The sequence below is a fragment of the Nothoprocta perdicaria genome, unplaced genomic scaffold, assembly GCF_003342845.1.
Source record: "Nothoprocta perdicaria isolate Ctin4 unplaced genomic scaffold, notPer1 scaffold_27, whole genome shotgun sequence".
In the NCBI taxonomy this organism is placed as follows: Eukaryota; Metazoa; Chordata; class Aves; order Tinamiformes; family Tinamidae; genus Nothoprocta; species Nothoprocta perdicaria.
The window spans coordinates 4,822,329-4,839,845 of NW_020455499.1; the positions used below are offsets into that span (position 1 = coordinate 4,822,329).

The following is a 17,517-nucleotide window of genomic DNA, read 5'->3' on the forward strand; positions in this document are numbered from 1 at the left end:
TACTCATTTGTTAATATTAATAGGCTGTGATCTTTAACTCTGTGCCTTTTAGGTGCTTGAATAGTTCTTTTTGCCTATTGTATTYGTGAACGTGGGACGGCCTGAAAGTCACAATTAAGCTCTCTTCCTACGCTATTTCAAAATTTAGCTTGGTTAGCTTGACAGCTACATGTTAGCTCTGTCTTTCTGGAATGATTGTGAATACGTGCTTTTCTTGGATTAAAGTTGCTACAGTACTGAAATAGCTCATTTGYGATGGCAGTCTAAGTGTTCAAATTAATGGCTCTTCGGCTGAGTTTTTGAGTATGAGTGGCTGTGTATTTCTAAGCTACTGCAATTCCAAAAATAAGAACTTATTTTAACAATGAAAATGTTTCAAAGCAATATATTTGTTTTATCAGTAGGGTCAAATATGCTGATAAGCCTTCTGTTGAGTAAGTTGGTTRTGTCAAAAAGTTTTTGATCTCTCTTGTTGCTTTCTCTGGTATCTTCTCCTACATGCTGAGATAAGTCCTTCTTTCACTTCAGTTTTTGTAATTTGGGTAAGCTTTTTCATTTGTCTGTTTTCCCTCCCTGAATAATAAAGAAGAATTTTAAGGTTTTGAACCAAGCCAATTCCGTGATGGGAGTATAAAGGCCCCTAGAACCCTAATGGCAGCCCGAGGCCTTAAAGATGTCTAGATTCCCTCTGATCTGAGAACCTGGGAGATTAAGACCGCTCAGGATTTCCAAGCTTTCTTCACGTGAAGCTGCAAGGTGTTCCTCAGAACTAAAGACATCACTGAGACTTTCCTGGCTGCTCAGTTTCTGTAACCACATTTGCTATAATTAAGATGGATATGTATTTCAAAATGTTAAACCTCAAGGATGCTGAAATTCTCTCCAGCACTTTTGAGTGCTGAGGTTGTGTTTGCTACAGAACAGACGTTTCATTTGGAAACTCCTCAACTGATCTTATTTTCTTCTTGATTTTTATGCAACACTTGAATACTTTCATACTGTGAAGTGGAGCAAAGTACTTGTAGGTTGAGTGTCTTTYGTTATGAAGTTTTTACAGGATTATAATGTTCTGTTTCTCATTTGGGTTTTGACCTGATAGTGGAAAAGAGTACAAGATATTTTTAAAGCTAGTAGTCTTCACTATACAGCAAAGACGCATGAAAACAACAAATCCAGTGTAATAAATAAGGGAAAGCAACAACCTATGTTTTATATTGTCTACAACTTCATAGTCTAATCTTACCTGTTGTGAATGCGTTTTATTTTTTTTTTTTCTAACTTCCCAAACATGGTATTATTCCTGTCAGATTTCAAAGAGTATCTTCTATTTAGTGTGAACTGTTTCAATGCTGTGATATTTTAATAGTTAATAAGTCAGTCAGGCTTTTTGTTATGACTTCTATTAATGGATTCTAGTCTTCATGAAAACACTCTCTTTTGAGCTGAGACTTTAATGTTTGTGTCATTCCAGGRGTAATTTTTCATTATGGAAAACATGAATAAAAATCTCCTGGCTCATTTCTTAATGGAATATGAAAAAAAAAAAATCTTGTTCCAGGGCTTAAAAAATATCTTTGGCTTGCCGATAACTGAAATGGTTGGGGAGTGATGAGGAAATAATTCATSCTTAAAATGAAAAAATAAGTTTTGTTACATTTGGAGTTAGGTTAAAAGGGAAAAAAAATTGTGCAATAATTTAGGGAATTGTTTAATAATTGAAAATAAATTCTGAGGACTCATGATGACTTATAGACATCTCCTAAATGCTTTTATTGCATCATCACCAGGTTGTAACATCGTGTAGAGGAGTCTGTGCATTTATAGTGTTGTCGGAATTAGTTAGCATCTTATTGAAATACACGTCAGGATCTGTGCCACCTTACTGCCCTCACTTTTTTTTTTTTTTTCTCCCCTCCCTAAGGCACTTCTCAGTATCTCAGTAGAGGGCAAAATCACTCACATCCATGGGTAGGGGCTGTTCAAAGTTAATGATAAATGAACCCACTCTTATGCACGACAAAGCTCCTACTTGGGCATATGTGGGAAACTTGAAGAATAAATGAGAACAGAAATGGCCCTGGTAGTGATTAAATACTTGGGGGGAGGATATGGTTTGTGTGTGTGCGTGGGYCATATAATACATTTTTGCATCTTGCTTCTTGGTGGCTTATTGTTATTTCCTGGCATGAATGTTCTGCCCAGAAAGTCTATTGAATGCAGAAACCTGATGCACATTGGTCACCTAAATAACCTGAAAATATTGCTTCCAGGGATTCAGAAATATTGCATTAGTTTTTCAAGACACATTTAATATTTTATAGGCACAGGTAAGAAACATCATGTTTGCTCTGTTAATTCTTCCTCTTTAAGGGCCCACAAGATGGGAATTGGCAGTGTCAGGTGGATATGTATTCATAAAAGTATAGTCTTTAACTTACAAGTTTCCTCACCTTCCAAGTAAGCCACTGACTTTCTATTAGATAGAATATTGTTCATTTTTTTTCCTGTTTGGTCTAAGCATAAGTTTTCATTTATAGGACTAGACACTGAAAAAAGTCTAGTTTTATTTAGACATGTATATGTGTGGGGTTTTTTTTTTTTGTTTGTTTGTTTGTTTGCTTTTTTTTTTTTTCCTAGGACTTCCTTTTTGTCTTTATTCCCTTGTGGCCATTGCAAGTGTTTGCAGCTGTGCACAGGGTATGTTTTGGAGTGATCAGTCTGTAGAGAGCAAGATGCAGACAGGGAGGATGTCTGTTGAAAATCTGTTTTGATTGTACTCTGATATTGATGAATGAATCCACATTTTCAATCTCTTGTTTATATGGTATCTCTTATCCATCTTTTTCAGAGAATACTAGCATTTCACTWATCATGACTTGCCTTAGATATATTGTGCTTGTGTTTGTCATCTGCAATAACTTTCACAATCCTTATTTTTTTATACTCCTTGTATTTTTACTGTCAAATTTCAGAATCTGTGTGGATTTATTAATCTGACCACAATTTAATAGCACTTTATTTCTTTTTTTTTTCTGCATGACAGCTGATTCTGACTTGAAGCTCTTTTAATTAGAAGTATGGTATAACTTAGTAAATATGTAAACTAGTGTTGCAATGCAAGGCAGTTTTTGATAGAACACATTTGTTTACCTACCAAAATGCTAAACTGTCAACTGGTGTACTGGTTGGGCTGGAGATGTGCCAAAAGAGCTTCCTGTTGTGCTTGCTCTTGGTTCCTTGTCTCCCGATCCATCATCTGTCTGTCTGGTTTCATCTGGCCTTCTGGATTGTAATGGTGTGTTTGGGGCGAGGGGTGCTGTTGCCATAGCCACTGATTATGCCTGGAGCTCTTGGGTATGAAAAGAGTACAAATAGCAAGTGCAAAAGATCATCTCTGTATGTGTGTGTATGGATGTACATATGTGTGTGTATATATATATATAGAGAGAGAGAGAGAGAGAGAGAGAGAGAGCGCGCGCATGCGAGCGAGAGCATGTGAGAAAGCGAGCATTGCCTTATATTTTTAGACAGTATCTTTTGTATTTAATTGGAAAAATCTCAAGTTAAATGAGGCTAGTCTCAGGTTAGTTAACCTTAACTTCAAGTTAAATGTGCCTTTTACCGCGTTACATGAATCAGAGCTTTTACTCATTTGGTTTTCCATAATAGACCCACTGTTGTGAGGAGCTCCTGGTAAGCTCAAGCTGGAGATTGTTTGCTGGAGAAGTTCTAGTTCCTTTTCCATTTATAGAACTATGTCATTGTTTCTTACCRTTAGGTGTATAAGACACTTGTTGATCAAAAATGTTTTAGGAATTGGTATAAACTGATACTAATGAAAAAAAGGCAAAGTAGTGATGTGTAAAGGATAAATATGTTTACTGAAGATATGAAATACAAAAAATATGAACCACCTGAAAGTTTCTTGCTCGTGATTTTTCAAGGACATGCTGGACTGYATCAAGGGGAGTGTTGCCTGCAGGTTGAGGGAGCTGATCCTGCCCTTCAACTTGACTCTGGTGAGGCTGCATCTGGAATATTGGGGGCAGTTTAGGGCTCCCCAGTACCGTAGGGACGAGGAACTTCTAGAGAGAGTCCAGCGCAGGGCAACGAAGATGATTAAGGGACTCTCTTGAGAGGAAAGGCAAAACAAGCTAYGCCTATTTAGCCTGGATAAGAGAAGATTAAGAGGAGATCTTATCAAAGTGTACAAATACCTGAGGGGAGAATGTAAAGAGGATGGGGCCAAAGTCTTCTCAGTGGTGGCCAGTGACAAGACAACAGTACAAACTGAAATGCAAGAAGTCTCATCTRCATATGAGGAAGAACTTCTTTATWGAGCCCTGGAACAGGCTGCCCAGGGAGGTGGTGGAGTCTTCTCCTTTTAGAGTTCTTCAAAACCAGCCTGGATGTGACCATATGCAATGTTCTAGATGTCCCTGTTTGTGCAGGGGAGTTGGATGAGATCATCTCTAGAGATTCCTTGGAAACCTCAACCATTCTGTGATTTGAGAAGAGATGATAAATTAATATGTTATGCAAATCCCACTCATATAATCAATTCCTTCAGAGATTACTGGTGATCTGCTGCTACTGAATCAGTTTTTACTTCGGTATTAAGAGCTGAGAATCYTTTGTGAAGAGGCTGGGATGTCTTTACTCCTTTTCACCATTGTTTTCCAGTTACTTCTCATCATGGAGATATGGAAAGTAAATCTTCCCTGAGCTTTCCAGTCTTTTTGCCAAAATAGCAATTTTGCTAGAATTAGGTTGCATWTTTGGAGAGAATGTGTACACGATGACATATACTGTGGACAGGAAAGAAATGGAGTAAAGGAACAGTGGTCATGGTTTGTGGYTTGCAGACTCAGTTCTTTAATGGCATTCTCATTAAAAGTTCTTGCTATAAATGCTATTTCCTTTTGGCTTTAAAATTGTCTGCTTGAGTGGTAGGTAACCTTCAAGGGAATTTATTATTGCTCTCATGTCATCGTTTTAGAAACATTTATTCTAGGTGAGAGAGCATATATAAGAAATCACATTAGTGCAGTTGAAAGMATTTAAAAGCCTTTTGGACATCCTTCCAGAAATCTCTTCTCATGCATATCAGTACAGAACTACTTTTTAATTTCACGGTGTGGATTCAAAATGAGTATAACTTTGTAGAGACTTTCCTGATAGTTGAAATTGGCTTAGTAGAGTTAGATCATAACAACCTTCCTTAGCACCTCGTTTTGTGGTATAAATACCTTGGACAAAATTGTGTTCATATCTGTCGCCTTGGTATTTATTAYCTGTGCAAGCTGGTAGCTAGGCCAGCATTGAGAACTAACCTGCTTTTTGAGGAAGGTGCAGGGAAATCCCTTGGGAATCACAACCCTCTGCACAAATTCTGTGCAGGGGTCTGTGTATTTTCTTTCTCTGTGTCTGTTTTCTGTTTCTCAGATCTATCAAGATGTTGCAGACTGGTTTGGGATAYTTAGTAATTTACCTTGCAAGGTAAAATGAAGGGAAATGATCCTGCAACAGAAAACGGTTTTTCCCTATGCCTTCCCCCCCCCTTTTTACTTAAGCTGTGGGAGTTACAGGAACACATTAGAGGAACTGGACATGGAGATAAATCAGAACATGGAAGAACAGAACCAGAGTGACTAAGTGACCAACAATGCTGTTTCTTGTCTTTGGGATTTTATAAATCATTATCTATATTATAAATTTTAATAGAAATCCTGGCTTAGCTGATTTTTATATCCATCTGCATACTGCCTTGTTCTGTTAAGTGCCTTAAATTGTGTGTAGAAAGGTTAAGTTGACCGTGTTAAATTGTGTGTGTACCTGTTGCTATTTAAGTCACTTGTGACTTTTCAATATGACAAGCAAAAGATGCAATTTACTGGAAGGCTGAGGTCCTGTGTTGGTACAGTCAATGTGATATACGATATCCTCAATATCAGAATCTGCTTCTCTAGCGACAGAAGCAACTTAATTGCTGCTCTGAATAAGCCTGGGTGTGTCTTACTGCCCTTATGAATCATATGTTAGTCAGACGCATTTTGCTATGTATGAACTGCTTTGTGGAAGTCTTCTATACGTGCAAAATCCAGCTTGCCCAAGGTATCACTRTTTTTCCCTTAGTGGTTTAAATATTGTTTACTTCGTGGCAGTGGTTGGATTTGATCTGTATAAAGCCTTGTCTTTGCAAAACTTCTTGGTTTTAGAACACATTTCTTTTAGGTGCTGCCTTTGAGGAACTGAGTGTTTGTATMAAGGGTGCAGGACCCTGCAGTTGTCCTYGTTGAACCACATGAGGTTCCTCTCTGCCCAACTCTCCTGCTCGTTCAGGTCCCTCTGAATGGCAGCACAGTCCTCTGGAGCGTTGGCCCCTCCACTYGGTTCAKTATCGTCCACAGACTTGCTCAGGGCACCCTCTGTGCCCTCGTCCAAGTCATTGATGAGCAATTTCAACAGCCCTGGACCCAGTACTGACCCCTGGGGGATACCACTGGCCACAGGCTGGGCCCCATTTACCACCACCCTCTCAGCTCTGTCATCCAGTCAGTTGTTAATCCACCTCACTGTCCACCCATCTAGTCCACGCTTCCAGAGCTTTCCTGCGAGGATGTTATGGGAGGTTGTGTTGAAAGCCTTGCTGAAGTCAAGGTAGACAACATGCACRTCTTTCCCATTGTCCATCCAGCCAGTTGTACATCAAGAAGTTGGCTGCAGAGTTCTGCAGGAACCTCCTGGACTGTCTGTGCCTAACTGTGTTCCTACCTTTTTCATCTTTTTTTTTTTTTTTTTTCCCCTATAGACTTAATTTTCTGTTTATATGATTATTTATAAAAATGAAATTTACTGTTTTATTATGTGTATCACCATAGCCCCTAACAGCCCTAGATATTCTTCAGAATCCTGTTGTGCATCACTGTATAAATATCACAAAAAGATTGTACTCTAAGAACTTCAGAGCTGAAGGAAAGGCCTTAGAAAGCAGTAGGTAATACCAGGTTATTGCCCTGACTCGTGGGTAGGTGGTGTTGTCATTACTGAAGTGGAAGAAAGAATATGGCAAGGAAATTCTGGTGTAGTAGTAATGTGAACCCTTGATTTGGAGGATAGTTCAGACATTGGCTGCTACAACCCTCTGTTATTCAGAAACCAAAATCCATGTGTTCTTTTTTTAACTTCTAAAAATGAGAATTCTGCTCCATCCATCTGTGAGTCAAAAGTTTTGTATGTATTTTTTGTTTTTTTGCTGAGTTAGCCATAGTATTTTTAGATACTCTTATTTTATGCCTGAATACAGCTTTGTGTGTGCGCGCGTTTTTTTTAATTTTAAAATGCATCTTTCCTTTGATTATTTTTCAGTTTGCTGGATGTGTTTGTATATGCTGGATGATTTCCCACACCACAAGCAACTAAGCAGCATGTTACCTGCAACAGTTTAATTTTTATTTCTTTGAAATAAATACTGAGTTTGATCATCAAATGATTTTTAATTGCGTTGTGATTTTTTTTTTTTTTTTTTTTCCCCCCTCCTTCTGTTAGGACAATTCTGATTTATTTTCAGAGCTCCTAACAGCATGCATAGCCCTCTGTTCAAATAGTGTGATGTTATATATTTATTTTATTTTTCCTGTTCACTTTATTTTTCAATGAACATTAATGTTGATCAGTATTAAAAAAGAAAGTATCTTTTTCTTTTCCCCTTGGTTACTCCCAATTGTTACAATGCGCAATAGACCAATGCGCAATATTTTAAATGCTTCTTTTACAAAGCATACTGATGTTAGATGAGGTCCTGAGCTAATTGCTTTGTTATTTAGAGATAAATRTATCTTCCTTTTCCTCAAAGATGGCATTTCTCCTGGCCCAGCACTATTGTGTACCCCTCATGTCAGCAGCTGACGTTGTATAGACATTAGTGATCGTGTGAGCAAATTGCTGCATCATTAGCATCCTGGCAAAGCCTCCTGCAGCAGCTTCCTCCTGTTCTTGCCTATAAAAAAAGAGAGAGAAAAAAAAAAAATGACCAGCTGGCCTGTTGCTGTGCTCCTGATGTAGACTTAGGGCTTTTGCTACAAGTCTTAGGAAGCGTATTTCTGAAATTATCGTTAYCACTCCTCCCTCAAGTCCAGCTGGCAGTCCATAGGTAAGGGATTTTTTTTTTCTCCCTGTAATTAGCAGTTACAGAAACACTCTACCATGGACTTSTGTTACGTGGAAATGTTTCTGTTGAATTGTTAATTATGGAGCAGGGCATTTGCACTAACTCTAAATTTGACTCGTAACCACTGAATAATTGACTTACACTTCATGTATTTTGTAGGGAACTTTAACTTTAGAGGAAATTGTACCTGATACCTGCTTTGTGGTAGGAAGCAGTGCTGTTACTTTTTAAAAAGGAGACATAATTTAAAAAATTTTTTTTTCTTTTTTTTTTTAAGGTGGGAAGAGGGATACATTCATTTAAGAAATAATAAAATGTATTTGTAGTATTAAATACTATCATTTTCTTGTTTTAATAGGTATACAAAGCTCGGTTATGCTGGAAATACTGAACCACAGTTTATCATTCCTTCATGTGAGTATTTGTTATTTGTATATGAGCGCTGAAGTTACACTTAGTGTTTTTGTAATTTGCTATGCAAAAGAAGCAGTTAAAAATGAGTGGCTTCATAAGTCTTGCATCTCATCCTATTTTTGCTGTAAGCGATGACTTTAGAAAGGTAGATTCCCTGAAATAATAAAGGAATGTTTCAATATTTCTTGAAGTTGAGACCATGTAAATGTAGAGTAGCATTTATRTATTTACTTTTTGGAAGGCTTCTTTCCATGTGGAGCGGTACACCAGATCAAACTTCCGTTGACTGGAGCSATAAACATTTCTGAAATGTTCCTGCTTTGTACAGCAATAGAGCTGTAGAATAGGGAGTAGAACTCAACCAGCTTCCTCTAGAAATACTTCACCTTTTGCCCTCTTAGACAGCTTAGCATTTTATCTTTGTTCACCTGGGCCAAAGTAATTAAATATTATACTCCGGTAAAAAGGAATAATAAACACAATTTTCCATGTGAATACAACATGAAACCCAAGCTTTAAATAGTAACAATTAAGCGTAATTGCTGCAAATTAAAACTTGATACCTCAGCCACTCTTTTTTTTTTTTCTTTTTCTCTTTTTAAACACACTTCAAAGGCGGTTTGCAGGGAAAACCAGAGTAAATTCAGAAAATACATTATCTTGTTTTTATACAGCTGAAGAATACTCTCATTCTCTTCTGCATTGGCTTTTAATGTATAGTTCATTTGGTCTTCCAAATGAATTTCGTTTGGTTTGCCTCTCTCTCTTGCTTTTTTTATTGCTTTTTTTATTTATACAAAYACAATTTGCAGTTTTGTTTTTCACATAAGAACTCTAGCTTTGATGTCTTACATATTTTATTAAAGAAAAAAAACTACTGACTAATTGATAACAACACTCTGAACAATTTTAGGAAATGATCTGTTAGATCATTAAGCAGAGAAATTCATGCAACAGATGTGCTATTAAAGTATGGGAGGAGCTACTTTTGTTAGCTGTTTTATTAACTGTTTGATAGAATGTGATGTATTTATAAACAAACAAAGACTCCCCAAAAAACAACCCCAGTAGAGTTACAGTTATCATCTAACTGCTACTGCAGCTGAAATGGTCCGTGCCTGCAACTCTCACTTAACAAGAAGGTGCGTTTTTCTCATTTGCACTGTGGGCAGCTCAGATAATTACACGAACTACATGAATTTACACTGATCCACTGCCTCAAATGAAATAAAATAACACTACTGTAATGCACACTAGAAAAATGAGGAATAGAGTACAATAGTGGTTACTTTCAAGCTAAAAAATAAACCCTACTTCCTGTTAAAATAATTCTGTATTTTCTTTATTATCCATACTTCAAATTAATACTGTAGTTTTTATTTTCAGTAGTGGTGGTTGAACTTTTATCTGTCAGGTTCTCTAAAAGAAATGTTTGCCGTTAAACAGGTTCAAGCAACATTCCTTCTCTGTTGTTCACTTGTTTCTTATCTGTTCACTCCTACTCTTAAACTTTTACCTCCCACTTCTCTTACTTAGTGTGCTTGGTTTAATTTTGAATGTGCTTCTGCAAAAGTAGCAAGTGCTCTCTTGGAGAATGGAGTAAATAAGAGTATATATAGGGCCTGTTTTCTTCAGGGACTGCCTCATTTCCCCTGCCGTGAGCGCTGCTCTTGCCGCTTTTTAGATCACTTGGATCATTTACCTTAGGTGTTTTTCATTCATTTATTTTAAACCCTTTTTTAGCTTATATCAACACCAGAATCAAATTATTTCCAATCTGCAGGCATTCTGATTCTTTTGTTGTTTTCAGATTATCTGTTATAGTTGAGATATTAGATGACCTTTTCTTTACATAGATATTAAAAAAAGTCAGTGTACTAGTTAAAAACCAAAAATTTGATAGAAGTCTGTCCATTTTTTTCTTCTTTTTTTTTTTCCTTTTTTTTATAAACCTTTTGTAGTTGTTCCAAGAATTCTGTGCCATTTTTGGATTGCTTCTTATTTTCAGACAGCATCATAACATAGTTCTTGTTTTAGCAACATTTATTTTCCTGTTTGTATTTTCAGAATGTGGTTCTTGCTTCCTTTAGTTCTGACTTTCAAGAGCAGGACCACAGAGGCTCCCTTCAAATTCAGCAGTAGCTTTAGAGCCAACATCTTATTTTAGGCTGCCAGCAGCACGTAACAACTTTAACTTGAAGGTTTGTAGAATAGTGTGGCAGGCGATAGGATCTTGCTTGAAACTTTTTGAAGATTACACATATATGGGTAGCTGAATTTCCCAAAAATGTATAAGCTCCATAAAGATGACTGGAAAGATACTTTGCAGGATTGACTTCTGCTTGGCTTCAACTTCTCCCCCCACTTTTAGCCTCCAGGCTTCCTCTCTCATAATATGTTTAAGCTACTACAGAAGTTACAGTAGGATTCAGTTTTCCTCCTAAGGAGCTTGGAAGAACTTTTGCTGGTTTATTCTGCTCAGTCTTTCACAATATTTAAGTATTTATGCATGTGGCTGTGCAGCTCATCTCGTGTTACTCTGTGGGGAGAGAAGAGGAAGGATTCTTCCGGTAATTCTTAAATATGTGAATTTTATTTGTGTAATGACTACTGCTTTAAAGGTAATAAGTAAGTTCTGAAAAAAACAGGAGGTGTTGCTGGTATTGTAGCCCAAGCAACCTGGGATAAGGGCAGATGAAGAAGATCAAGGAAGGGAATATCTGTGTTTCTCTGAAAGCTAATAAGTGATTTGTATTTTCAAGATCCTGTGTTTAGCCTTAGCTGGTATTTTTCATATATATAAATATATTTATGAAATGCATAAAATATATATACACACATGTATTTTATTTCCTTGTCTATTTGTGATGGAAAATTATCCTGGGAGGAATAAATTACCAAGATCCAAACTCTTGAGTTTTGCCAGGAGAGTTTTGTAAGTTCTTTGTTTCTGCAATCTGTTCTCAAGAATAAGATGCAAGTAGAGTTAAAAGGACAAAGTTAAATGCCTATAGGCTTTGTGGAAAATCTGTATTAAAGCATCCAGAAATGCATCAGGTAGCCATATACACTTCCTTCCTTTTTCTAAAAAAAAAAAAAAAAAAAAACCTTTTATTTTCTGAAATAGTAATGCATGTCTCATACTCTCCTCCTCCTTCCTTCTTGTTTTTTTTTTGTTGTTGTTATTTCCCTTATTTAATAGCTTTTCAGTGCCTTCTTTGTATGTCATATCTCATTGTAAAGTGTCCAGAAACCAAACAAGTGAAACATCAGTTCATCAAAAACTTAGTTGCCAAATAAAGTGAGATCTGTAGGAATAGGCTACCTCAGTGATTCCTTCTGTATTTTTATCTCCTGGGTTGCATGCAGAGCATCTAACAAACTTTGTAGTTAGCTCTGTATAGGGTTAATTTATAAATCTTAACTATGTATACTTTTGGTTCAAATTTAAATTGTTGTTTTTCTATTTTATTTGGAGGATATTTTATAATAAATATTGTTTATCTGTCCTTTATTAAAGGTATTGCTATCAAAGAATCAGCAAAAGTGGTTGATCAAGCACAAAGGAGGGTTTTGAAAGGTGTTGATGATTTAGACTTCTTTATTGGCGATGAAGCAATAGAAAAACCAACTTACGCAACCAAGGTAATACTCTTTAAAAAGCTTCAGCTTAGTATAGTAAATAGCTTCCAATGGATACTTTTTGGATAATTTTTGAAAGCGRTGTTTGTTACTATGTAAGTTTTTCTAACTTTCAGGAGCTTGTGGGAATTTGTAAAAGTATGTGAATATATGTTTCTTGTGAAGGAAGTTCACAAGAACATAGTCGTGAAGGAAGTTCACAAGTTTCTTGTGAAGAGTGGAGAAGTAATTGGGTTCTTCCCTGTTCCCAACCTTGTCAGAATAGAGGCATTGGGCTGGAAGAACCTTTTGTTTATCTAGTGCCAACATAAGGGGTTTGTTTGCCTGCCCCCCCCCTACACCAGTTATTTTTTGTACTTGATAAAGTGCCKTGTTGCTGTCCCTGCTATTCAAGGWTAGCAAGAAAATCTGAATTTCAAATAAGTAACAGATTGGAGTAGAGAGAGAAAAAAGAAAAAGAAAAGAAGAAACCCACAAGGATTTTAGATGTAGACCCAGAGCTCTTACAACAGCTAAACTAACAGATTTTTCTTTACATTTATGTTTCCTTTTATGTTTTGATATTTTCCTGCAACAGTGGCCCATCCGCCATGGCATAGTTGAAGACTGGGACTTGATGGAGAGGTTTATGGAACAAGTAATCTTCAAATATCTAAGGGCAGAACCTGAGGATCATTATTTTCTTTTGGTAGGTAAAAGCACGTCTTAAGAAATTACGTAAGACTGGGAAGAATGTTGTGTTGATTATATAGTAATTCTTAAATATGAATGTACTTRTTTTGAAAGCTAAAGTAAATGTAAACTACTTGAAACTTTCTGCATCTGTCTTATCTCCCCTCCAGATTGTTCTTTTAAATATCTAAAGAGATTTAAAATCTTGAGTTTCTGGACTGCGGGCTTTTCCCTTTTTTATTATTTCCCCCCACAGATGCCACTGTACTCCTCTCTTTTTTAGTTATCTGCTGAATTTAATACTGATGTCACACATGATTATTAAAACTTTGAGTCAATATTTTACATGAACCTGTGCTTTTTGGCTTTACATAATTGCAGCTACTTTGGCTTTAGCAATACTAGCACCTACACAGTGCGTCTAGAGAAGAATATTTTTTCTTGTTTATAGGTGATGCTTGGAATCGGCGGTCTTAGCTGTTTTTATTAAAGCACACAAATAAAATCCCAAAATAGGTTAGAAGGGATCTCCAGAGATCATCTAATGTAACCCACTGCTTGGAGCAAGTTTAAGTAGGCCAGGTTGCTTGAGGTCTCGCTTAGCTGAGTTTTGAGTATTGCCAAGGGTGGAGATTCCTTACTGTGTCTGACCCCTTTTCCAATATTTGACAACTTTCAGGGTAACTTTTTTCCTTGCTACCTGAKTAGGACGCTCTCTTTGCAATGTGTGTCCAGGGGTTGTCGTCACCCGAAGAGTGAGGCTGGCTCTGTCTTCTCTGTTCCCTTCCATTACCTTGTTGATGCAATGAAAGAATGATATTTTTTCAAATAGTGGGTAATACTGTTCAAAGTGCTCAGGAGAGAGTTAATAGTTCATGTCCCTATAAAAATGACAGCATGCTATTATTACACATTACATGCTGCTGCACAGTATCACACATTATATGCTCCTCTCAGTCAAATACATTTCTACAGCCAGTCATAAGCTCTTGTTGTATAGTGATTGCCTTCTTAAAGAAAAAAAATCCCACTTTTTAATGAATAACTTAGAATTGTTTTTAAACAATAGACATTTTTCAAATTAAATGAACTGCAATTTTTGCTGGTTTAGGTTGATATTGCTTGATTCTTTCAGGGAAAGCAAAAATTTAATGAGCTAAGTGAGTCACRAAAGAGGCCACCGGGATATATTCTTAAACAGTAGTAACTGTTACGTTTTATCTCATTTTTGTTTCCCGTTTTCATACAAATCATTGTGCCATGTGTTTTGCATAAATTCTCTTATCGTCAGAGGAGTTGTTATATTTTCTGAATTATGTGATTTGCTGTTTGTCTTTAAAGGCACCCTTTGCCCATTATTCGTTTTACGCAGTGTAGTCATTTAATGACTCTTTTTTCAAAATTTATTTCTTGGTAATTTTTGAGAAATGTCATGTGTTCCTTTGAATTTAAGAAAAGCTCTTTTTTTTTTTTTTGTCCCACAGACTGAACCTCCATTAAATACTCCAGAAAATAGGGAATATACTGCTGAAATCATGTTTGAATCTTTCAACGTTCCAGGGCTGTATATTGCTGTTCAGGTAAGAGCAGGACTACTGAAAGCAGGGTTACAAGTTGAGCTAAAATTCGGAGAGAAATTTCATCTGAAAACACATAATATTACTAAATCAGTGTCCATGCCACAAATTACCATGAGTGAATTGCAGATACTTTTCATAAGCAAACTCTTTAAGAAAAAAATTCTGACAATATGTGACAACATAGAAAGCAAATTCTAAACTTATTTCATAAGCAGGATGTAAGAAAAAGGTTATYTCCTGTGATAGGCTTAAGCCATTTTAGTTGAAACTATTAGTCGATCTAGTTTTAAGTGTATAATATGTTTTGCAATTGTATTTATTCATGACTTCCAGAATAGGCCAGAATCAGACTTCCAGTGGAAACCTGTGACGATTTAGGGAAAAGACAAATATAATAATTAAGGCAAATTAAAATACTGACAAATACCTGGAAAACTGGTTTCCTGGATCCCATAAGAAAGTTCCTTCAGGTTGTTTATAGAGTCCTTCTTTTGTATCAAAATGCGTGGGTGTTCTAGTAGTTGTTATTCACCCTTAGTATAAAAATAGATTTAATACTCTTTCTTCATGGAACTTTTTATGTTGGTCTTTCTTCTCTAATTTGATGCTGTCAAGTGGTCAGAACAGCTTGCARTTCATTTCTAATGCTGGAGAAGTGCTTGGATGGCAGCTGAGTTTTGGTTTGCGTAAAAAGTGTAGCGCCTGGGTCCCCAGCTGATGYACTTAGCAATTGCTTTTACAGCACTGTCTAGTTACAGATGTTCTGCTTGGTTTTTATAACTGGAGATTGAATGCTACCAAAATCCATTGATGTCTTTGGTTGTAATATAGTAATCTGTCATAATTAATAATTCTGTTATTAATATAATTATTTCAATTAAATAGTGTAATCAGCGAAATTCAGTGTTTAAAAACAAAAAGCACCTTTATGTGTATAGGATTTAAAAAGAAAAACAGATGTTGGGATGTTTGCCTTTAGTTGGAGTTGAAATGTTGCGTGTTAAGATATTGTTGGGAGTGGCTAGTGGAAGGTGGGGGCCACAATCCAGCGCTGCAGCTAAGATTCCTTTTTGGCCGTGTTCCTTTGCCAGGCTGTCCTYGCCTTAGCTGCCTCTTGGACGTCAAGACAAGTAGGAGAGCGGACGCTGACGGGCACAGTTATAGACAGCGGGGATGGTGTCACTCACGTTATCCCTGTGGTAAGTACACATCAAAGCTGTACATAACAACTGAGCTGTAGGACAGCTTGTCCTGTAACCTCTCTGAGGTTGACATTTATATGAAGCTCTCATTGCTTTATGTGAGGGTATTCTGACTGAATTATAGCTAGGACTCAAAAAGAAATAATAATGTTGAATATCTGTTTCAGTAATAAGAGGAGCCTAAAAGCAGAGGCACGTTATTAAATAATTCACATTTACACTTGCAGTTTAACTGTAAAATTACTGTTTTCTATGTGTTTTAAGAATTTTCATTTACAAAGTCATATAGTTAAAATGTTACAAATGGGGCATTTAATAGTGTTCTTATTCCAAGTAGCTGGAAATATGTCTTCTGCCTGCCCTTCCTTGGTGAGAAGAATGTGCAGTTAGAGGCACATAACATTTTTCTCCTCTAAGACACAATATTTGGAGATTTAAAAAAAGACTTCGTTATGCCACTATAACCTCAATTTCTTAGTGATTTTATTATGTCGAATAGTAGCATTGGTCATGACCAAAACTTATAATGCAGCAATTTTCTGTTTATCATAGTGAAATGTAGTGGTTGTTCATCTGAGATGGCTTTTTTTTCCTTTAGTATGCAGYTGAGATTTCCAACCTTGTGAAAATTGTGTGTTTTTTTTTTTTAAACAAACAAATTAATAACAATCATATACTGTTTTAATTCTTAAAGTAGATAGAGGAAGAAGAATGAACCTTTTACAATGAAACTAACTATAATCATTTTATCACTTTGTGAACAATTTTCTATGTTAGAGAAAAAACACTTTACGTGTATATAAGGTACATAAGGAAATTTAAATATTTAATATTAATGCGCTATCTGGATTCATCTGTTTGGATGTTATAGCTGATCTGGTGAGGTTGGATACAACCTTAAATGCTCTGCAATTAGACCAGATGCTTTAATGTCTAAACTTTGGTCTCTGGGATAACTRTGACTTACAAGACTAACAGATGAGTGTGGACCGGTGTTCTGAACCTTCTCCGTTTATGCTGAAGCAGTGAATTCTCCTGGCCTTTGGAAAATTAGTTTTGGTTCATATCAACTATAATGACATAAGTGACTGTAGAGCCACGTCATTTATTTTAAAATAATATTGCAAGATACAAGGTTCTTTGACAATTTGATTAGGAGTAACCTCATTTAGAAAAGAAAATAAGGACCAAAGACTAGCAAGTCCTGCTGTCTGCATTGCATACTAGTGGCCTTTTAGATCTTTCTAACCTTGCCCAAATTGTTGAACTGAATGCAAAACTTCAGCACAAAAAGGTGGAAGAAAGAACCATAACCTTCTTATGTTCTATCAGCGGACATGCTAGTGAGAAGCCCTTGAACAAGTAGAGTAAGGCTGCTGATGAACTGGAGTTGTGGTAGTTAAATGAGCCAGTCCTAAAGTGCTTCAACCTCCTAGTCATAAGTGGCGAGTAAGAGTTTACAGACTCTATACCTCTCTCTTTTCCTTCCTGGGATTTGGATGGGATTCCTGTCAATGTTTTTYTCCTGTTTACTGTCGTTGTCAGGCTGAAGGATACGTGATCGGCAGCTGTATCAAGCACATCCCCATCGCAGGCCGGGATATAACGTACTTCATCCAGCAGCTGCTGAGAGAGCGGGAAGTAGGAATTCCTCCCGAACAGTCCCTGGAAACAGCTAAAGCAGTGAAGGTAATGGGAGTGTTGCAGATGTTTTGGTTGTCTTAGCATAGAGCTTTAGTGGTTTCTAAAGTACAGTAATCTCTTCAAGTCATTACTTTTTTTAAGTAACATCTCTCTGTTCCTCAATATAAAAATGTTGTCATTTAAAGTTTTAAGA

At 36.5% G+C, this 17,517-nt stretch overlaps 1 protein-coding gene across 2 annotated transcripts in view; it reads left to right on the forward strand.

Moving 5' to 3' along the window:
• Window positions 1–17,517, forward strand: part of ACTR3 (ARP3 actin related protein 3 homolog) — a 34,863-nt gene that overhangs the window by 13,072 nt on the left and 4,274 nt on the right. For both annotated transcript variants that reach the window (XM_026040850.1, XM_026040849.1), the window contains exons 2-7: window positions 8,529–8,584; window positions 12,105–12,229; window positions 12,804–12,914; window positions 14,383–14,478; window positions 15,570–15,677; window positions 17,226–17,369. In XM_026040850.1, coding sequence (XP_025896635.1) covers window positions 12,843–12,914; window positions 14,383–14,478; window positions 15,570–15,677; window positions 17,226–17,369 — 420 coding nt within the window. In that variant the 5' untranslated portion in view covers window positions 8,529–8,584; window positions 12,105–12,229; window positions 12,804–12,842. The remainder of the gene's footprint in view (window positions 1–8,528; window positions 8,585–12,104; window positions 12,230–12,803; window positions 12,915–14,382; window positions 14,479–15,569; window positions 15,678–17,225; window positions 17,370–17,517) is intronic.